The sequence below is a fragment of the Haemaphysalis longicornis genome, unplaced genomic scaffold (assembly GCF_048455015.1).
Source record: "Haemaphysalis longicornis isolate Haplotype H1 unplaced genomic scaffold, Haemaphysalis longicornis Haplotype H1 scaffold_2, whole genome shotgun sequence".
NCBI classification, from domain to species: domain Eukaryota; kingdom Metazoa; phylum Arthropoda; class Arachnida; order Ixodida; family Ixodidae; genus Haemaphysalis; species Haemaphysalis longicornis.
The window spans coordinates 286,216,647-286,240,099 of NW_027526295.1; the positions used below are offsets into that span (position 1 = coordinate 286,216,647).

Sequence of the window (23,453 nt, forward strand, 5' to 3'; positions counted from 1 at the left end):
GTGTTGGGCGTTCCGCTGCAGAACTGGCATTCGAAGCTGTATGATGTGGGGTATATCATATGCAATTGTGTGGCATGTGGAAAGGAATTTGTCTGAAGTCTTCGTAGTTGTGTCGATTCTTCTCTCATAATAATTTTATCCAGGTATGTAGGGAGCACTACAGCTTCGAAATGAGGAGCTGCGGGGGTGGACTTGAACATATTTTACTGGCGGGGTATGATGGCGTTTAAAAAAGTATCATATTTTCAACTCAACACGAATTTCGCACCCTTTCAATGCCCAGAAAAACAACAAGAAAGCGAAGGTGTTCAGTAGGGCAGCGCCCTTTTCGATGCACAGAATGGGTGTAATTACGCACATAGCTAAAGTAAGAGCGTTGGAACACAAACAAAAAGAACCTAACCAACTCTTACCACCCCAGTCACACCTATGAAACACCTTTTTAAAACATTAGGGTGGGCCCAGAGAATGTGTAAAACGATGTTGGGACAACAACAAAAAAGGTGTAACCACCTTGCACCACTTTTTTAGGATTTTTGGGGATGATTAGAGGATGAAAAAGTTTTGTGTGTTCATTTCAGGGCAATATTTTTTATACCTTTCAAACAAAGTTCATTCGTATTGATAGGAGCGAACCATATATACAATTTGCGAAAAATGTGTTATCATTCGGCGTGACTAACGACACCATTTAGAGTTTTATCAGTAATAACGCGGATATAATTTTCAAGAACTACCGCTGATCTGTGTGCTGTATAATTATTGCGTATTGGATTAGATAGGGAAAGCGTTTATTGTGCCTGGAGTGAAGCGCACACGCGCGCTTCGGACGTGGCCCACGTCGTCGTATTGGCGGGTGCTCTGCGAGGATCCTCGCTCGCCGTTGCCGGTTCGCTCGGTCCCTGCCTAGCGAGCGCCTCGATGACCTGCCGGACGCGGCCTGGAGTTACTGGTGGTCCCTCCGCGTTGCTTCTTCAAGCTGCGGCGGTGTACGTCCTGAGTTAGCTTCGCTTGGATGAATTTTGAGCAGTCCCATATCATGTGCTCGAACGTTGCCGTCTCCCTGCGGCACGCTCTGCACTTGCCGTAGGGGTGTGATTGCGGGTACGTCCTGTGCAGTAGCGCTGGGCTCGGAAGCGTCCTCGTTTGTAAATGCCTGTACAGCGCGGCCTGTGACCTGCTTAGTCAGCCCTTTACAGGGCGGCGGGAGAAGTCTGCGGGCCAGCCGAGAGGCCTTGGTCAATTCGTTGTAGCTGGTCATTCTGCCTTTGGCGCTAAACCACAGGGGACGGCCGTTGCTTTGGGCGCGGTCCGTTAGTCCTCGCGCTCGGGAGTATGCTGTTTCACTTCGGTTGGCATTCTTCTCCGACGCTACACCAGCGTGCGCCGGGAATCACTTGATTCGAATCCTCTAATCGCGGTCTGTCTGTCGGATCAGAATGCTTGTCGCCGTTGGGTAAATTTTTCCTATGGCGTAGTTCCTCACCGCCTGTCTGGAATCGCCGAGGATCGTGTGGTTTTCTCTGTCTACGAGGGCCAGGGCGATAGCTATTTCTTCTGCTTCCTTCATGTGCTTGCTCGACGTGCTGACGGATGCCCGGAAGTTGCCTTCGGAGTCGACCACCACGATAGCGAAGCCGTTGCGGCCGGCATATTCGGCTGCGTCCATGTATCTGGCGCCGGGGACTTTCGCGTGCGGGTCCGTTAGTGCCTTGGCTCTAGCGCGTCTTCTGCCCTCGTTGAATTCCGTGCGCATGTTCCTCGGTAAGAGGTCGGCCCACACGTTCCGCCGTACGTGCGGGCCGACCCCTTACCGATGCCTTTGGGGCATTTTGGTCCCTGTTGTTCAGGATAACTGATGCCTAGTTTGCACAGGGTCTTTCTGCCGGCCTTGGTCGACGACAGTCGTTCCAACTGAGCGGTTCTTTGCGCTTCGGCGATCTCGTCGAGCGTGTTGTGTATGCCCAACTGGAGGAGACGCTTCGTGTTGATAGTTTCGGGTAGGCTGAGGGCTGTCTTGTGGGTCCTCCGGATCAAGATGTCTAGCTTGTTCTTTCAGCTTTTCTTCCACTTGTGGAAGGCTGCCAAGTACGCTATGTGGCAGAGTACGAATGAGTGTATGAGTCTGGTGAGGTTCTCCTCCTGAATGCCTGGTAACGCGCTTGAGAAGTCTTGTCGCGCGTTCGCCGCCTTTCTCGTGATGCGGGTGACGGTGTCTTCGTTCCTGCCGAGCGCTTCGATCGTCATCCCCAGGACTCGGATCTTGCTGAATGTCGGTACTGTGTTACCGTCGCTGGTTCGAATCGTGCTCCCTCTGCTGCTTGATTCTGTTTGATCGGTTGGTAGATCAGGAGCTCAGACTTGCTTGGGGAGCAACGCAGTACCGTGCCTTCCATGCTTTCTTCCATCGCGTCGACAGCGGTCTGCAGTGTGGATTCTATGTGGGAATCGCTGCCCCCGTCCACCCAGAGCGTGATGTAGTCCGCGTATATCGTGTGCTTCAGTCCTTCGAGCTCGCATAGTCTTTTGGCAACTTGGATCATAACGAGGTTGAAGAGCATGGGTGAGATGACGGAGCCTTGGGGGGTTCCCTGACTACCTAATATTTTCTCGTCCGTCTTTAGGTCGCCGGCTCTGAGTTCTGCCGTCCTACCGGTGAGGAAGACCATGATGTATTCGTACGACCTCTCGCCTGAGTTTAGATTGGATACCTGCGCGAGGATGGCCCAGTGCGTGACTTTGTCAAAGGCGCTCTGCGTGTCAAGCCCGAGGACAGCTTTGGTGTCCCTGGTTTCGCCGTCGATGCCTTGATGTTTGATTTGGATCACGGCGTCCTGCATGCTTAGGTTTTGGCGGAAGTCAATGATCGTCTCGGGGTAGAGGTCTTCGTTTTCGAGGAATTCTTGCCATCTGTAGAGTAGGACGTGTTCCAGGACCTTGCCCACGCAGGACGTGAGCGAGATCTGGCGGAGATTGTCCGTGCTCAGTGGCTTCCCGGGTTTGGGGATGAGAACTTTCTTAGCCTTTTTCCACTGCTTCAGCAGGGTGCCGCTCCTCCAGCATTTGTTGCAATACGACGTGAAGTTCTCAATAGAGCGGTCGTTGAGTTTTTTTGGGGCCTTATTTGTGATGAGGTCCGGTCCAAGTGCCGAACGGCTGTTCAGGTCGTGCAGGGCTGTGCGTACCTCTTCGATTTCTATATCCCTGTCCAGACGCACGTTAGGTCGGCCGCGGTATGAACCGTGGTGGACCGACGGTGTCATCCGGACGTACTTGTCTTGGAGCTTCTTTCGCACGGTGGCAGCCCGTCTCTCCGTAGTCTCTCGATGCAGTGGTCTCGATGCAAAGGATAGCTTTGGGCCATCCTTTCTTAATAAAGTTTGCTTCCTTTCTTCCTTCAATGCAGAAGTTTGTCGAGACGGTCTTTTTGATGGGACTTGGTTTTGGTTTCGTCAAGTAGCTGTTTGAGTATATTCCACGTCTTGCCGTTGTGTAGCTGGCCGTCAGACGCATTTCATAACTCGTTCCGATGCTGGCAGCAGAGGGTGCGGCAGTGTTCTTCGATCGCGTGGTTGAGCTCGGCCACTTTCTTGTGGAGCCTTCTGTTGAGTCTCTGCTTTCCCCACCTGCTTAGTATGGATTTTTTTGCCTCGATAATGTGGGCAAGTCGGCTATCCATTCTGTCTGTATAGACATTTGTCTCGATCTCCCGGGACTAGTCGCGCACGTTTCGGCCGATCATCTCAGTCCACGCGTCGATGCGATCTCGTCTGTTTCGGCTTCTTTTCGATCCCTGAGCTTCCTGGACTCGGTTCAGTTGACCCACGCGTACTTTCTCGTACAGCTTGGTTGTTCTGTCGTAGTGGGCACAATGATTTCGACAATCGTGTGGCCACTTCCCAGGTCTTCTCCGGTGTTTCTCTAGGTGATGGTGATCGGTTCATCGTTCTTGACGATCGTGAGGTCGGGTGTGCTGTCGCAAGAGACGGAGTTACCTATTCTCGTGAGGCATGCTCGTGATGAGGGTGTTTAGTTCTAGCGCGTCTTGTGCTAGGTTCCTTCCCTTGGCATTGTTCTTGGTGTATCCCCACGTCTGATCCATGGCGTTGAAGTCTCCGCACGCCAGTAGCTTGGACATACCCGCTGCGATGCTTGCCTTGTGCAGCACGGACTTGAATCGCTGTAGCCTTTGAGACAGGTTGCTGCATACGTTTAATATAAAAACGCTTTCCTTTCTGCGTTTGGTCGGCACAAGCTCCGTAAATGTGTGCTCCATCTTGACATTTTTGAGTACGTGCTCAACGAAGGTCAGTCCCTTTCTGACCAGGGTGCACAGGCCCATGCCTTCTGGAGGGACGGCGTGCACTCTCTACCCGGGAAGGGACGGTGTGGCGGGGAGAGTCTCTTGCAATAGAAGCACGTCGGGATTTCGGTTGGCGCGCTCGATCACTGCGCGCTTCCGTTGGAGGCCACGGCAGTTCCACTGCCACACGACTATGCCTGCTGGTTCGGTGGCCATGTTTGTCCGAGGTGTGAGTTGTTTCCGGGTGCTTGGGTACATTGTCGTTGAGCGAAAATCGGGTGGTTTATCATTAGTTGAGGGTTCCTCTCTTGGACGGAGAGTTTGCTGTCGTACTCGCTGAACTTTCCCTCGATGGTGGTCTTCATTGCCAGAATTAGCTGCTCGAGCTTGTCTAGACGGGAGTCGATACCAGCGAAGCGAGCGTCGAGGTCGCTGGCGGTCTCCTTATTTCCTTGCTTTTCGGTAACTCTCTTTGGTTCAAACTCCCTGGCGGAGTCGAGCTCTTTCGGCGCCTCCTTACTAGTACTCGGCGCGGTCGGCGCTTGCTCCGTTGGTTGTTCCTTGTTGTTAATCTCCTTGCTGATGTTCGCCACCGCCATGGTTAATTGGAGGATCGTGGCCTTAATCTCCGCATTTTCTTTTCATAGCGCCTCGATCGTTTCAATCTCCTTGCTCCTCATTTGTTGCTTCCTGCGGTCGACGCTTGCGTGCTTGCTTTTCATTGCGTTGGGGCATCGGACGGCGTCTGCCGAGCTCACTCGGTCTCTCGACGGTGATCTTTTAGTGCTATGCGGACTATCGTCGCGGCTCTGTCGTCTCTTTTTACTGCCTATTCTCGATTGTGAGCAATTCCTGAAAGGAGTCCTCGACTTGCGCGAAGCTGGCTGCTCGAGCAATAGAAAGTCGTACTCGAGCGACATCTGGCTGTCGACCTTTCGCCGTTCCCACTGTCTCTTGCGAACGACGTATGGGATTTTAATGCTGGGTTTGCATTCTCTGTCGGCTGTTAAGTGCTTACCGCCGCAGAGCTTGTACTTCGGCGAACACGGATGGTTCTCTCAGGGATTCTGCTGTCCGCACACTCTGAAGACGCGGTCGGTCGGCGACGGACAAACGTCTTTTCGGTGTCCGATGCGTGCGCACTGGTGGAACACGTCCACCTGTTTTTGGTATGACTGGCATTTCATGAGAGCGGAGGCGTATCTGACGTAATTCGGCACCTTGGTGCCGCTGAAGACGACGATGATCGTCGTCATGGTTCCGATTCTTTTGGCTCCCAAGGCTAGCGGGTTGCCTTCGTTGACGATGATGACGTCGATGTCCCACGGTGTTTCGGTCACGGGTACTCCCTGAATGACTCCCTTGACCCTTTAGTGCGGAGCCGTGCGGTATGCGCCGACCTCGTGCAGCTTGCCTTGAATGTTAATTTCGCTAATTTTCTCGTAGCGACAGGCGTGTTCTTCCTTGGGTGTACTGATCACGACGACGTTTTGCTGAACGTTGAGGCACAAAGTATCGGAGTGTCCGGCTTCCTTGGTGATCCCGGCCCCTGCGTGTATTGCTGCAGTGATGTCGATCAGCCGAGTATGGCGACGCTTAGGCCGCCCCTCGGCGTGACAACGATTTTGGTTTCCCCGCGCACCATTGCCGGCATTTTTACGGCCTTGATGGCTGAGACCTTCGCTTTCTTGGCGTTCAACGCTGCCTTGTGATTGACGGCGTTGCCATGATTGAGCTTCTTGTCTGCTCTTAGCTGGCGGATTCTCGGTAGGCGGTCTCCTGCGCGTTTCCAGCCGGCGTCTTCGTGAAATTCTTCGGGCGAAATTTCTTTGCACATCGCTTGAACACACATTTTGGCATCTGAGCTTGTTGCCGGAGCGGACTACTCCATCTCCGAGCTGAGCGACAGCCGCAGAGGTCGGCGGTCACGCAGCACGCGCGGCAACTAGGCATAGCTTCGGCGGAGCACGCCTAGGGTTAGTAGTCGGCCACACGGCGTTGACACGAGAAGTTTGATAAATTAGCGACAAATGACTTGACTTCCATGATTTCCGTGCCTGTCGTAAAAACAGTTAAAACCATAGAGGTAATTCTATCCAATTATAAAGGGGCCGTACTGCTTCGAAAGGAGAAGCTACGGCGGTGTAAAGAACTTCCATAAGCGGGACTTGAACGTGCGCCTAGGAGCGAACAGTCTATCTCCACATCGGCTTCGTGGTTTTGATGACCTAACGCCAAATACTCGCGAGTTATTGCCTACCTGACAAGTGTACGACCTTCCTGGGGTGTTTCGACAACCGGGGAGGTACGCCTAACGCTTCCCGAGTCATCCGCGACCACGCTATCGACGCTTCAAGCCAAGCCCGAACCGCCGCTTCGCTAAGCCTAAGCGAGGCGGTGGTGGGTTCGCCGTTCCCGGCATGGCGGAGCCACGGGGAGCAGCAGGCGCAGCTGCGGCACAGAGCAACGACGCATCACCCGATCGCGCAGTCATCGCTCAAACTCCGAACACGTCGCGGCAAGTCATTGGAACAGCGGTGCGGATGGTAACCGTTGTTGAAGGGGAACCGATAACAGCTCAAGAGCACGGTGACACTGTGGATGGCTGCCATGCCATCGCCGAAAGTTCGGCCAAGCCCTGCAGCAGTTCCAGCGTGACGCAACGAGTCCACACCACCTCTCCACCACCGTCAAGGACACAGCGACGTTCAACAAGGGGAAGACCCCCCAAGGACAACGACGTCCAGGCCTCCGTACAAGTAAGCGCCCCCGTCCCAGACCACCCAGAGACGATATCAAGGTCGTCATCCACCCGCGGGAAGGCATGAATGTAGCTCGTGTAAGTGACGCTCCGTTGAGAGACAGCGTACTACAAGCCGCTGCCTGGAACCGGCCGAAGCAACAGAAGACCTACTCAGAGTTAACCACGAGCAGAACATCCTCGTGGTAAGTACTGCACTCTTAGATCGAGCTGAACGTTATGCGCGTCGAAGAGCTCAAAGTAGGGGAAACCTCGTTCTCCGCCAAAGCGTATGTCACGACCCCAGAAGACTCCGTAAAAGGCGTGATCCACAATATCCCTGCGTACGACTCAGCAGAGGATATAGCTCGCAGCATAGTTTACTCAAGAAACCCCACCGCATTGCATGCGAGACGCATGGGCCAAACAAATTCGGCGATTATCGTCTTTTCCGGCAATAGAGTGCCGTACTTCGTCTACTGCAGAGGAGCCGAGTACAGGTGCTACATTCACAAGAAGAAGCATGAGGTTTGCTCAACCTGCGGCAAGCAGGGTCACCGAATGGATGTGTGTCCTTATCCGGACCGTGCCTACTGCAGTGCCTGCGGACTCGCTGATCCTATGGACGAACATGAATGTGTCATCTAGTGCGCCCTTTGTGGCAAAGACCATCCCACGGGCGACAAACAGTACGCGCAGCGCTACCGCACTCCATTTATTCTCAAACAGCGTCAGTGGCGGAAAGAACAAGCCGCTCGTCAGTCTTCGCAAGGACGCCGACGGGACCGCTCCGCTTCTTTCCCCAGGCTGCCCGACGCCTGGCCTCCTGCAGGCGCAGCATCGGCAGGAGACAACAGTGTACCAGCCTAACGACGACCTCGCTCTAAATCGAAGAACCTTGGTTGGTCCGAGGCACGGCTCCACTGTACAGCATGATCGGCGGAGCATCAGAAGAACAGTAGATGGAATGTCACAGGTGAGCTGGGCAGCGACGGCCTCCCTAAAGGGCAGTTCGCAGGGACACACTCACCAAGACCCCTCCCAAACATCAACCGGTATCGCACATGCCGAATTAGCTAGCATACGCGCCACACTTGATCAAGTCTTGGCTGAAAACAGACAACTCAAGGCAGAAATAGCACAACTGAAACGTAGCCCAACCACTACATCTACTCCGGCCATGACGCCCGCAGTTCAAGTCATACATTCCTCAGAACTGACCCCTTCCCCACCGAAACGAGCCGAGGACAACACGTCCAGTCAACAACCAATAGTACACAACGACCTACAATTACTGGAAAGCAAGCTATTGCTATTGTATCTCGCAAGCTTACTACTTTTCTAAACCTTGCTCAGTATGTATTTTGAGTGCTGTTAATAGTCACTGCATATATTGTATATACGTTGCGTTTTTTGTTTGTGTAATTTTTTTAATATTAGCCAATGCCGTTTGCCGCCTGTCTGCACCGGGGGGCTGGGGCTCATCAAGCTATTATTACGGCTTTTTTCCCGGCTCCCTTTGCGCGAAAGTGATTTGTTTGTTGTTTTTTCGCTCAAGAATAAAAAATCAAATCAAATCAAAAGAAATTCGACGAGCGATTTGACAAGCTGGCCAACATGGTAACCACTCTGGCCGGAGCACTCGCCAAGTTCAAAGAGGCGATTGGCGGGAAGGTGACATCCCTAGAATATAGACTTACGCTTGTTCCGCACAGCTCCCCAGGTCCCACGCGGCCTCTTCCCTACGCTCGTACGCATGCAGTGAAGGCCGCCACGATTCTGAGCAACGAAACTGAACAAAACACAGCTCGCAATGATAACGACAAGACGTAATAACATCTACCGCATATGGCAGTGGAACTGTAGGGGGTACAGATCCAAAAGGGGAGTATTACACCAGTACCAAAATTTCCTGTATCATAATTCACAGCCAACGCCTGATGTAATCACGCTACAAGAAACAGAAGTTCTGACCAAACTCTCAGGGTATAAAGCGTATCACTCGACCGCAGCTGACACAGACGCCCCACAGAAGCAGCGGGTAACAACATTGCTGGACAGAAACATCCCCGCCAAACAACTGTATGTCAACAGCCCTGGCCCTGAATACGTATTTTTAGAAATTCTTCCTACGTCTGCCCGGCACGTCCAGAGATTGTACATTTTAAATGTGTACAGCGCACCCAAACAGTCGCGCAACCTCACGCAGCTACTACACCAAGCCCTCCACACGTCCCGTGAACACCCGTTGGCCATTTTGGGCGACTTCAATGCTCCACACACCGCATGGGGCTACACAAGGCCAACTAAAAAAGGGCAGAAAGTCTGGAAAGCCATACAACTCAATTTGACACTTCTGATGGATCCGGCACACCCAACGAGGCGAGGCAACAGTGTCCAACGAGACACCACCCCTGATCTCACACTCGTATATAATGCTCCAAGTGCTACGGGGACAAACACCTTTAAAGACTTGGGCAGTGAACACTTCATCTTGGAGACTACGCTTACAGCAGGACCGTCTAAACCCACCGGCCGGAAGCACAAGATAGTAAACTGGGACACGTTCCGTAAACTAAGGCGGGTGCAGGACACAGAAGAAGAGGACCCTACCACCGAGGACTTGGACACATGGGCGCAAAGTTTACAAAATGACGTCGACCTGTCCACACACGTAGTACCGGAAGTGGCTAGTCTTGAAAATATAGACTCACGACTTCTGCACATGTGGGAGGCCAAAGACAGTACACAGAAGAGGCTCCGCACGCAGTGGCATAACCGCTCCTTGTGCAGAAGGCTCGCTAGACTAAACAAGGAAATCGAAAAACACGCCGCGTACCTCACCAACCAACAATGGAACACTCTGTGTGATCGGATGGAGGTGCAGATGAATACTCCCAAAACATGGCACACCATCCGCTGCCTATTAAACCCAGAGGGAAGACGCGTTACTCAGCGTAACAACCTACTGAGTATTCTACACGAGCATCAAGGAGATGAAACCGCATTACTGCAAAAGCTGCGGGACCTCTACATTCAGACTGCCCCCTCAGAACCAGCCAGGCCATATGCCGGTAAACCAAACCTCGAGCTGGACAGACCCATCACCAAAGCAGAAGTGTATGAGGCTATCTCTCATCTCAACACGCGATCTGCACCAGGCCCTGACGGTATTACCAATCGTGTAATCACCAACCTTGATGACTCGTCCATACAGGCTCTTACCGCCTACATGAACAAGGTGTGGAACACGGGAAACCTTCCTGCCACGTGGAAAAGCGCCCTGATTAAGCTCATTCCCAAACCTGGAAAGGATCTGAAGTTAGAGAACTTGAGGCCTATTTCACTGACCTCTTGCCTCGGGAAGCTGATGGAGCACGTGGTTTTGACCCGTCTCAACCGCCACATGGACACGCATCAGCTTTTCACGCACACCATGGTGGGTTTCCGGTCTTCCCTATCAACGCAAGACGTGATGTTACAACTTCAACATCAAATAATTGACAACCCGGGCGTGTCCCCACTTAATTATCGAGTCATAATGGGGCTGGACTTGACTAAAGCCTTTGACTGTGTGGCCCACAGTGCCATCCTTCAAAATCTCAGTGACTTAAACGTGGGAAACAAGGCGTACAACTACATCGCCGACTTTCTGACCCGAAGGACCGCCCGAATAACGGTACATGACCTCAAATCTGACCTTATAAGTCTGGGACCCAGCCGTGGCACCCCACAGGAGTCGGTCTTATCACCATTTCTACTTAATGTGGCCATGATTAAGTTACCTCCCCTACTACAGCAAATTCCTGACGTGCATCACAGCCTCTACGCTGATGATATAACAATCTGGACCGCAGGAGGCAGGGACGGAGACATTCAAGAAAGACTACAAGAGGCTGCCACGATTGTTGAAAACTACGTCTCCTCACGCGGACTCGCGTGTTCGCCTCAGAAGTCAGAGATCCTCTTCTTCAGACCCACCACAGCCGGTCGAAGGCCGAGAAATGATCCGGATATACAGGTTCAGTTACGGGGAAGATGCATTCCTCGAACAGAGTGTATGCGTATTCTCGGTCTCCGCATACAGGAAACGGGAACCAATACGGTCACAATACGGGCCCTGCAAAACACGGCTACTCAAATTAGTAGGCTACGCAAGAATAGCCAACAGACACCATGGGCTCAAAGAGGGAAACCTCCTACGTCTCGTACATGCTTTCATTATAAGCAGAGTTACCTACGTCACCCCGTACCTCATGCTCACTCGAACAGAGAAAGAAAAAGTTGAGCGTATTATACGCAAAGCCACCAAGTTGGCAGTGGGCATCCCAGTCTCAGCCTCTAACGAACGACTGATGGAGATGGGCATACACAAAACCCTAGACGAACTCGTCGAAGCCAAGCGCACATCACAGTACAACAGACTAGCCGCAAGCGCCACCGGAAGAGCCATCTTAAATCTTCTCAGCATCTCCTATGTAGACCAACACGGACAACACGGAATAAAAATTTTGCTTGGGGACGAGTTACGCGATCACTTCAGTGTGACCCCTTTACCTAAAAATATGCATCCGGAGCATCATCAAGAGAGACGGCAGACCCGAGCCACGGCACTTCACAAGCAGTACCACTCCAAATCAGAGGTCTGCTACGTTGACGCGGCGGACTACCCCAGACGAAGAGCGGCAGTGGCTTTTGTAGTAAACCAGCCGGGCAATACAGTCGCATCATGCTCCGTCACAGAGGCTAATCCCGAAATTGGGGAAGAAGTAGCCATCGCTCTGGCCGTTGCGGGCACGTCGGCCACGACCATTATCTCCGACTCCAAGACCGCACTGCGAAATTATTTACGAGGGAGAATATCCAAAGCTGCAGCCAAGATAATTCAAAGCAAACCAATCCTGCCCTCACAACATATCCGTTTGATATGGACACCAGCACACTCGTCTCTCCCGGGAAACGAGATGGCACATGAAGCGGCCCGACGATTCAGCTACCAGGCCGACTTCGAAGATAACGTGCCGTCATCGACGGGAGGGGGGGGGGGGGAGAGGAGGGGGAGGGACAGGCTGGCTACATACCAAGAAATTACCCAGCATTATAGATCAGGCCGACGTACACTTCCAGCCGCTCATCGTACACTTAGCAGAAGGCAATCGGTTGCATGGCGCAGGGTACAATTGAACACCTTCCCACACCCCGCCCTGTGCCACCGCAACTTTCCAGAAATATACACAGATAAGTGCAAGTGGGGCGGCGCCGCAGCCACCACGCTCCAACACATGGTTTGGGCGTGTCCCAGTAAACCGGAGACACCACGTGTACGCATTACGAGGCACGAGCAATGGGAGGCCGCGCTGCTTAGCTCACAACCCGACGTCCAAACAGCAGTCGTCCAGCTGGCGGAAGACGCCGCCAGGGCCCATGGGTTACTGACCGCCGTCTGAAGGGACGAGGACACTGCCACTCCCAAGCAGTGACTCCGTCTTAACAGAGACGACTATAATAAAGTTTTTTCAGCATCATCATCCATAAGCGGTGAGGTGGAAGTGTTTAAAACTAAGTATATGACATTAATATTCATTGCTGTAATCAATAAACTAACACCCATTCTAACACTTTCAACACCCTACAGAAAACCGAGATAGTTGCAGTCGGTCATCACCATTTTTGGCACACAAAATGGGGGCAAAGCTACAAATTAGGATCCCGGAACCTAAGAAAAAGGGTGTAATGACTGTTAAATCTCCCGCTGGGTATGCGCCATTCATCTAAATCATCATGAAAGCGCCCCTATCAGTAAAGTGATCATCCCCACTAAGGGCAGACATGGCTTCGGGCTCGCTTCGGCCGTTCTTCCGCTATATGTTTCTGGTGCCGAAACCCGGGAGAATGAACACGTGCGGCGAAGGAGACCACCGACGTCTCCTCCGGCTTGAGGTTCGTAGAACCCCATTCCTTTGACTGCTACTACGCTGCTTAGCCCCGCCCTCAGCCGGAAGTCAGCATGGCTGGCCCTAACCACGTAGTGACGACCGACCGAATGCGTGCGATCGATAAGCTGCGCCGGCATCAACGTATCCTTCGCGACGCAAGTACTAGACTGCTAAAGGCAGCAACGGATCTTATTGAAGCCGTCTCAGCGACTCCTCACGACCTTCAAGAGGCCATTGACCTCCTGGAAAGTAAGGTCACTGCACTTTATGAAGTTGAAGAGAAATGTATACAGCTTCTGGGCGATGATGAGGTTGAGGGATATTACTCTGACGCATTGGCTTACGGAGAAACCATAGATTGAAACATTGACTGTCTGCGTTAGGCCTTGAACTCTCGAAAGGCGCCCGGCAGTAGAGTCAGTACAAGAGGCACTGCAGGCAAGCCAAATGACCCTCGAACAATGACCCTCGTGTACAACGGTATTCGGCCAGCATTCTATCCAGACGACCACCCTCACTGCGGCTCGCGTCCATCAACCTCGTCAGCTGTCCTGCCGAAGCTCCAGGTCTCAACTTTGGATGGTGAGCCGAGTCGGTGCAAGGGGTTTGGTACCATGTCGAGGCAACGGATCATAGCCACAAGAACGTTCCAGATAAACGTGGGAGCCAGCAGCGAGGTTGCATCGCGCGTACCAACGAAAGACAAGCGTGAAGAGCACGAGGCTACGTCTGCCACAGAAAAGGACGACTCAGCGGTTCCTGTCGAAGTAGATGACGCAACAGGTGAAATGAAGGACGTTAAAGGAAACGTACAGCCTACGCAACACGGTTTCGACTGCATCGTTCTAGACGCCATGAAGGGCGAGTCCTTGCCGGAACTTCTTAAGATCCGACAAGCTCAAACCGTTGAAGAGTTTATGAGATTGCAGTCATGGGCGAATGCCAGTCATTCTGTCGAACTGAAATTGAAAAAACGTGGGCAATGAACTGGCTAGTGATGATTGCATGAAAGTTCGCAGAAAGGGTTCTTGCGAGTCCCGTAAAAACAAAAACCGGTGGACAAACTGTCTGACATAAATTGAGCTACGAGAGTACGCTACGAGAGCCCCGAATTGAGCTACGAGATCCCCGAATAAACTTTCTCGTGTCTGCCCCGCAATTGAGAAAAAAGCTAAGGTGCAGAACCGTAGGCGGGGCGGGTGCCAGGTGAAGCACGACGTGTCCCTTGTACAGTGCCGACTGGGGGTTGTCTATTGCCTACCCTTATCGTGTGGTTCGATGCATGTGGGCCAGACTGGCAGATGCCTCAACAAGAGCCTGCGCGAGCACAGGAAAAAACTAAAGACGGGTAAAGGTGCACATCTATCCGTTCACTGTGGCAAGTGCAAATGCAACCCATGCTTTGAAGATACTGAGGTGTTGTATCAACACAAAGATAGGCTCACCCGCGAGGTTGTGGAGGCGTTTCATATTACGAAAAAAAAAACATCCCCCTCGCGAGGGGCACGATCAAATGCAGAGCATTTCCGGGGGCGCACGTTATTGTTCCATTGCGTAGCACCACTGGTTGAAGGTCTTGATTCCATCTCGTGCAACGGAGACTCGACGACGGCAACTGCTGACGAGAGACTGCGGCGATGAGTGCGTTCCAGCCTCGCCGACACCCGCCTTTATCACGCCACGATCGCGCCACGCGCGCGCGATGCTGACGTCACGATCACGCCACAGATCTTGTTGATCCCGCGACGCGCGCGCCCCCACCTGTTGGGCGCGAACCGACCGCGGAGAGAGCGCGCGATGCGAGCGGAGAGTAGGCGAGGAGGAGCGGGGGAGAGGGCGCACCTGCGAGCGATGCGGACTACTACGGACGCCTAGAACGGGTGACATCGTGAGTTAAAGAAATGCTCTGCATTTGAAAGCAGAAGAAACCTTGCTGTTCACTTCTGCTCAGTGCCAGGAAACAGAGATATGTGATCAAGAAGTGGCCGAGCCGTATGGTGACCTGAAACCTGTCAAGAAAATGCGCTCGCCAGGAACGGGAGTTACAGAAGAGAAAACCCAAGGGAACGACAACACCGATCTAAGAACACAGCTCGACGACAAGACATCCCAGGTTGCTCGCCATCATCTTCAGGACAATCGCCGGAAGACTGAAGGACCTGAAATCTTTCTGGAAGCAGGGCAGAGAGTTTGGTTGTCATCCGCATTACATTGGCGGCCCTTGGTTGTCGTGAGATTTGCACGACGGCGCAAGCACCGGTGGAGACGAAAGAGGGGATAGCGTTCCCCGACCGCGTGGCAAGGACTTGCCTTATGGACAGAAAAACCAAAATGTTAGGACTGCGGATCTATTGTTCACCCATCGATCATCTCGGGCGCGGGGGGAGGTTAAATCTCCCACTGCGTATGCGCCATTCATCATAATCATCACGAAAGCACCCCTGTCAGTAAAGTGATCATCCCCGCTAAGGGCAGCCGTGGCTTCGGTCTCGCTTCGTCGTTCTTCCGCTATAATGACCTCCCACTACCTTTATTACACCTTTTTTAGACGATAAGGGTGTAAAAATGTTTAGTGTGTAGGCGTAGGAAAACAGCGTCAGGGATCAAAGAACAAACTCGAACTGGTGACACCAAAAGAAAAATGTGGACTTTCGCTGGCTGTGTAAGGCAAATAACGGACAGCTGGTAGACCCCGAGGGTAACAAGGTGGCTAGCCAGATACGGAACTAGAAGTAGGAGAAGACACCTAACTCGATGGAGAGTTGAATGAGAAAATTCGGGGGAAAAGAATGGGCGCGGGCAGCACAGGACTAGAGCCTTCGGCGGTCCAAAACTGAGGGTTTTTTTCGTGCACTATATATAGGGAGGGTGACGAGGATGATTGCATATATAGTTCTCGTACATTTTAGGGAGCGCGTTTTCTGGGAGCAAGAACTAAACCGAAGATCAGTGCTGACCTCAAATAGCCCAGCTACGTGACACGCTTAAATGGCATGACATCTGGGGTGAAATTGCGATCCAACGACCATCCACCGAAGGTCCGTCACTGCCCAGGTGGTACTGCTGCGGGCTAGCATGTCCGAAATATTGCCCGGCCAACGTTCTCCGAGTTGTAACTAGACTATCTCGATCGGAATTGCACGGTACGTGGCGAGAAGCGGGAAATGCCGCCGGAGGCACGAGCTGCAGTCCGACAAACAATGCGCACGAGCAGGCCGCGCGCGCTCTGATTTTGGTTCGATCGATGGCCGCCGGCTCGGCCGGTGGCGCCAACGACGCTCCGCACTCGCCGCCGAGGTCCCGGCTCCACGCACGCTTCGGGGCACATCGTCGCACGCCCGGTTGCCGGCGGCACGTGATGCTCGCCGTGCGCCGGCCAACAACACGGCGCCAGAGGTCCGCCAAGTGCTGACCGGCCAGGGAGGGAGGTCGCGGGCTTTCTGCCAGTGAGCTAGCCTCGGCGCCTGCCGGCCTTCCACGCGGCCCACAATGCGCAACGGCAGCAGCTGTTGCGGCAGCAGCTACTACTCGAACCACGACAAGTGCGGCCCTTACGCCGGAACGACCAGTCACCCGCCGCCGGCAGCGTGATGTCCGGAGCGCTTCCCATGCTGGTCGCCTGCATGGTCTGCTGCAGCGGGCTCCTGTTGCCCGCAGCCGCCGAGCGCCGGCACACGGTCGTCGTGCTGCCGCACGAAGATCGCTGCCGTGGCTTCAACGCGACCACCTTTCACTACGCCATGGACAGCCTGGTGGCAAACCACACGCAGATAACGTCGTACCTCGCCGAGTCCAACTTGACGCTGACGGTGCGGAGCAGCACGCTGTGCGACTCGGGCGGCCTGCTGGCCGTCATCGAAGCCATGGAGGACCCACTTGTGGCCGGTGTCGTCGGCGGCCTGGACGAACAAGTGTGCGCGGCCGGCGAGGTTCTGGCGCAGGTGCACCGGAAGCCGCTGGTTGTGTGGAATTGTCACGGCTACGCGGCCGGTTCGGCCGTGCCTGCAGCCGGCAAGGAGGCCTTCTTCGGCCGAGTGTCTCCCAACGTGGCCCTGGCGGCGTTCGCCGTGGCCTCGTGCCTCAATGACCTGCGCATCAAGTACGCAGTGCTCGTCGTGTGCGAAGAGCAGCCGTGGCTCGCCCTGGCCAACGAACTGGAGGCACGCCTGCGGCCCTCGGGCCTTGTCGTTCGACGCGTCATCGGGCTCTCGCCCAACGCCAGCACGGACGAAGTCGACGAGGCGCTCCGAGTGATCAGCGCGCCTGTCAAAGGTGAGCTTCGCACGCACCCTGCCAATTCTTACACTCTCGCTATTACGCCACGACAAGTATGCCCAAGTCACGTGGTCTGTCTTACTGAATTCCAACGTTTTTGGTTAAGCGCCTGAAAAATACCAGGCGAGTGAACTGCGCCATAGTCAATTGTGTCGGACCGACTAAGGCCACTTGCCTCTCTCTCTCTCTCTCTCTCTCTCTCTCTCTCTCTGTGTTGTGTGTGTGTGTGTGTGTGTGTGTGTGTGTGTGTGTGTGTGTGTGTTCGTGTGTGTGTGTGTGCTTGTGGGTGTACACAAATGCCATGCGGACGGCCGTATTTGTGCGTTAATCCCGTTAGGGCTGCTGCGTTACTACGGCGGGTTACGCGTGAAAACGTGTGATATACGCTGGGATGAGTGACGTGACTAACGAATCTGTCGATACGACGCCAGTGTGACAGCTGCGTCCATTTAGCTTTACTTCAACAAACGCAGGATGATATTTTTTCAAAGGGTGAGATTTGCGGACGTCGTTAGGGCTGTCGCACCTGCTCAAAGGTATACCGTTGTGAGGGCCTGTCGCGGAGATCGTAAATGCCTTGTACGTTGCCATTGAGCCCCAGTCACTTAAAGGCAAAACAAAAGAGCCGTATTGGGACACTGCGACCCCAGTTGTAGAGTAGAGGGAAGGAGGAAGGGAGATGCTACTTCTGTGCTACGACGGGAACTGTGAAGCTCGGAATAATTAATTAAACCCACCTGAGACTATTTAACAGGCATCAAATTCTGTCTACATTGCTAGCATTTTGGCAGACAGCACGAAGAATGGGTGAACAATGGGTTATACCGGATGCGTGCATCTGGCATTTCACGTATCGCAGCTGTGTCGCGGGCAATCGAGCCTGAGACAGCATTTTCGGAACCACGCAAGAATTCTTGCTCTTGTTCCAGAATTCTCGTTCAAGTTCAGTGAATAAACGGCCCATTTTTATGCCTGACATTTTGTGTTAACTAGTGAAGCTAAGACCACTAATAGTATTTACAAAAAGAAAGCGGAAACTTGTTGATCTATGTGTAAATTCAACGGTAAAAACCGAGGAACGTACGCCGATTAAAAAAAAAACATTTAGAGCATTTTCATTATTGTGAGAATGCCCTCATGTAGAATCGAAAACGTATCTTTAAGTTTTTTGTTTTATTTATGGGTCGGTGCCTCTTTGCTACTTTTACCTTGGATTACTGCGGAGACAGAAAAATAGCGAAGCTGTATGAACTACATTGAGTTATGCATGGTGACTTGCTATGTTAACAGCGGCGCTACTCTAGCGCTGGCCTTGACGACAGTCTCCTCTACTATCGTGTCACGCTCCCACCGGAGCAGGTTTCTCCGCCCCCCCTCCCCTCCCCCCCCCCCCCAAAAAAAAAGAAACGGATCCCAGTATATAAAAAAACTGTGGTTGATTTCTCTGTAATAGGAATCGGTAAAACACGAAAGTGAAATATGCAGCGAAATCTGCAGCTGAGCATGATTTACGGGTCGGCGGCTGTCTAGAGGGTGTGCTTGGCGAGCGACGTCCTGCTAAAGGTGTACTGGCGTCATTTCCGTGACGGATATGACGTTAGTGAAATCTTGGTGAAAACCGGCATAAAACACTTTCGTGTTAAAATATAAAACCAGAAAACGAACAACCCTAAGTATACGTGCTCTTTAGTACTAAAGGTAGCTTCCCCTCAAGATGACCCTAACTGCACGAGTGCACCCTTTACAGGCCGCTTGCTTCATTGTACTGGCATTAGGTAGCGAATTGGGCAGTGGCGTAGCTAGATGGGACGGCGCCCAGTGCAAATATATTTTCGCGCCCCTCATGATAATAATGATAGTAAATATTCATATTATAATATCATCATTATTAGCAGCTGTTGTAGAAGCCATAAATTCGGTGTTGCAGGAAAAAACGCCAAGAAAATGCCGAGCGATCGTGAGCGCGTGCCTCGCGGCGACCGCAGTGTCCCGGCTCGCGCTGTGGGTTTAACAAAAAAAAAAAAAAAAAAAAAAATCCGCGCTGTCGTCAAGCGCTACCGTGCATGTAATGCTTGGTATGAGGAACACGATGATATCGATGCAGATGACGATGAATACTACAAGCACAGTGCAGAGTAACGACGGAACATGCAAATAAACAATTTCCAACTTGTGCAAATGCATGGTGAGGTGTCCTTCAGAGCTCACGTAGAAAAAAAAATCCTGCAGCTTTCCTATGGTTCAAGCCTTGCGCGACTTAGTGCAAGCTTGGCCAGTTGAGCTGGAGGAAGTCTACAATGCTGAGGATGACTTTGCATCCACCACTCGCCGCGAAGAAGACGACGACTTCTTCGAAGCATATGATCACGATTAATAATAGCACCGCAACTGTGCAAATAAACAATTATACTGAAACATTACTATGAGTGCACCTACAGCAGTTCCACTATTCATGCCTTGCGCCTGAGCGCAAGCTTTCGTGAATTTTTTATATTAATGTAAGTTTAAAAAAAAGACCACTTGGGTGTTTTCCGGAAGCGAATTCTGAGCGATTTCGTGATTGATTGTTCACTACAGTGGACTATAGTCATCTTGAGAGAGAGAGAGAGAGAGAGAGAGAGAGAGAGAGAGAGAGAGAGAGAGAGAGAGAGAGAGAGAGAGAGAGAGAGAGAGAGAGATTTAATGAAAACTGGCGATTTTATAGCCATCTGAGCGCATACATGCGTCGATGGTGTATAACAGTCTTAGCACGTCGATGTATCGTACCATACAGCAAAAGTGCAAAAGTCCACAAAGTTAGAAAAAAAGTGAAAGAAATTTACCTTGCTGGTCCCGTGTTGTCGCCTCGCTTGGCACGAAATAGGTGAAGCTTCTAAATTACGTACAACCACAGAGAAGAGAACGATCATGTAGGCATGTAAACAGCTGTTATCGTTTCTCGTTCATTACCATCGCGATGTATTGCTCAAAAGTATTAATTATATTGCGTACTTCGAATCTGCATACTACGCCCCCATTCTTTGTCAGTGCTGATGATGCGTTGGAAAACTCGTTCCGGCAATCCCTGTTTTCTCCTGGTCCGATAGTATTGCCTCCTGTTAAGAAAAACACGTTTATTCTCGTTTGAAACGCTTCATTGAAATCATTTGGTCATTAATAACCGAATGATTTAAATGAAGCGCACTCCATCAAGGCTAGAACAGATATTTTCTTGTTTTCGAAAAAGCAAACTCTTTCATAATGTCATAAAACTTTGTTTTTTCAGTTTCTTCTTTTTCCACTCTCAGCAGAACAAGATCAGATTCTTGCCTTCCTCCGAGATACGGCTGCCTATCTCTACCTGTAAATAGGTTATTTTTATGCCAGCGGGCATATTATCGCAAATAAAGAAAAGGAAAGCCTTTTCTGGCTCATTATGGCCCAGCAATATGAGTGTCAATTTCAGCTTGCTTAAGGACCTCTCACAGCCACCGACAGAAAAATTGCTATGGTTAACATTATCCTAGTGGTGACGTGAAGTTTGGGAAATACGTTAACAGTTCCATACTGCACGACAAATTTTGGAAGTTCTTCAGGTCTCTACACTGGCTGGTGAACCCGACGTGGAAGCAGCAATCGCCAATCTAAAATCTCTTAATAGAGGTCGTGCGCGTCAATGTCGGAACGGTAAAACTCGCCAAAAGTACAGAAACTCAACCGCGAGCTCAGTAGCGGAACGCCTTCCACTGGGAATTCGCAGAGGGTATTTTTTGATGAAACATGGCCATAAAGCTTTCGTGAGTACACAAAGGATCGTCCCTGCAATCCCCTGCACGTGCCTCAGCTCGCCTTTTAAGAATACCTGAAAAGGGTTAATAGGAATACGAGGGTGCAAATTTTAGGCACTCTTTCTCCCCCCTCCCCGCCCACTGCTGGAATACAAACGAGAACAGATGAAAACACTGGATATCATCCGGGGGCTCCCCCTGAAGTCCTTGATTCGGGCGCACCTGAGTATTCGCACATGGGTGGCAGTGCAGTTTCACTACAAGGAGTGCAGCTTAACTGGTAGCTCGAGCAAAGCGCATAACTGGTAGACGTGTACACTTGTCCTCCTTCGTCCTTTGTGTAATTTTTGCGCTTTGCTCGTCTGCCATGAATACCAAATTGCCCAGAAGCCCGTCCTAATCAGTTTAGCTGCTTGAAGAGCGGCATTGTAACAAAAGAATAGCGCTGAGGTAGACAAGGACGAAGAGAGGGGAACACACAAGAGTGGCTAAGCCGGGGGATGTGGAGGGCACTAGCTCCCCGTGTGTACTAAATTCACTGGAACTTGGAGAGTACCGTCTTTCTTTTCTCTCCGCTGCCGCGCGAATCCGCCATTCAGTGGTCCATCTCGGTCACGTGGTCGGCGGCGACCACATTCCGTCCATCTGCTCGATGATGGACATCGGATTGCATCACCTGTTTCGCCCATGTTTTTTTTATTGTTACATTACGTGCTACAACACAATGTGAAAGATAACCGAATTACAGGGGTTGTGCGTTTGGCTGCAGCAACAGAAGAGAGTCTGGAAGGGCATTTTTTTCGTTACGTGTTGTTGAACGGAGTTTATTACGCAGCGTACTCAAATTTTGTTCGAGGCGCCGTGAAGAACTTTGCACCCACTTTACTTGTTTTTATAATCTCTTTTGGAGATTTACCCCAAGATTTGTCCCCTGTCCTTTTCTGTATGCTGGACCTCCCAGTACTTGCCAAGAAAGGAGAAGACGCTAACGCATCATGTCGCGGTAAATATACATCATCAATGGGAACTTTTTAATATCACCTCGCTAAACCTCAGGGAGGGCATGATGAAAGGGGCTGTACATTCGAAGATCGACAGAGCATATGCCCCTCAATAACTATAATGACTACAGGCGATTTCCTGCCTCAACAATTTTACGAAATGCGCGCTGGAAAAATCAAAAGACGGATTGCATATTGCAGCTAGTGCTGATAAAGATTTTGTTTAATATTTAAATCTAATTTGAGTAAGCTGGAACATATTGCGATGCACGATAAACAAACTCTGCATACGCTCGGTACGCGGATGGGATGGGCCTGCGCCCCCTTCCCCTCTCCCCATAATTATTTTTTTTACCGGTGTGCGGATAATCGATGTTATCAAGCTCACTGAGGTTACCTATTCGGGATATAGCTGTTCTTAAGGTTTCTAACATTACTAAAAGTGATTTTTATTTACATGGTTTCCTTTGCTCTTCTTATGTTTGCCCAAAGTTGTGAACACCCTCTTCCCGCGAAACCCGGAAAGAAATTCAGTGTACGACACTGGCCAACACTGCCTAAAAGTCTCGGTGGTGTTGCACTGGCGCGTACGGATAACCTTGATGTTCGCTGATATGCGTTGATATGCGTCAACGCACCACTGCATGTTCTAAAACTGTGATCAAAGTGGTGGGGCGGGACAATCTTTGGCACCATTCGGGGAAAACAACCAGCTTGTGAATTCTATAGCGCACAAAGTTCCGGTGACTTTACGGCGCACGGGAAAGCGTGCTACTGGCCGTTCGCGTGAATATCGTTACCGTGCAATAACAAATACTGTTTTCTAGCCTGTTTTTTATTTCGTTCGTAAATTACACGAAATTCTCAAATAACACTCCAAAAATGGCTGCTCCGCCAGCAGAAGGATAGTTTTTACACGCGCGAGTGGCGCCTTCTATGCGAAGCAGACGATGCCGACGTTAATAGATACTTTAAACAATGGACTATAGTGCATAGAAAAATTCTAGGCACTGTAGTTGGGCGACACGCTCGCAGCGCTGGACAAAACACCAATGCTGCCCGCGCGTCGCCTGCTAATGGCAGTACTTTCATGTTTCAGTGACTCTAGTTTGTGTACCCGGGCACAGCGCCCCTTGTGTGTCCCCCTCTGCCTACTCGTCTTCGTCAGCTCTGTTCGTTCGTTACAATGTACCGACAAGTCTAAACTAGCACTCTTTTCAACGGCGACTTTTCCCTCGAGCACCAGTTGGGCGTACTCGGCTCGGCGCCCCCTCCCAAGTGGCGCCCGGGGCACTTGTACCCCCCTGCCCCCACTTAGTTACGCCACTGGAATTGGGCGAGTTGGAGTGCGTTCACAATGGTCAGCGCAGACGAAAACCGGACAAGAAGAGCAAGGACGGCACAGGCGCAGCGCTTGTGTCGTCCAAGTTA

At 51.6% G+C, this 23,453-nt stretch overlaps 2 protein-coding genes across 2 annotated transcripts in view; one reads left to right on the forward strand and one right to left on the reverse strand.

The window, feature by feature from the left end:
• C12.1 (spliceosome-associated protein CWC15) overlaps positions 1 to 23,453 on the reverse strand; it is a 385,811-nt gene that overhangs the window by 51,677 nt on the left and 310,681 nt on the right. The window lies entirely within an intron of this gene.
• The window catches only part of LOC144170808 (retinal guanylyl cyclase 1), a 220,827-nt gene continuing 213,658 nt past the window's right edge, over positions 16,285 to 23,453 (forward strand). Inside the window, exon 1 of the mRNA XM_077700820.1 lies at positions 16,285 to 17,251. Coding sequence (XP_077556946.1) covers positions 16,570 to 17,251 — 682 coding nt within the window. The 5' untranslated portion in view covers positions 16,285 to 16,569. The remainder of the gene's footprint in view (positions 17,252 to 23,453) is intronic.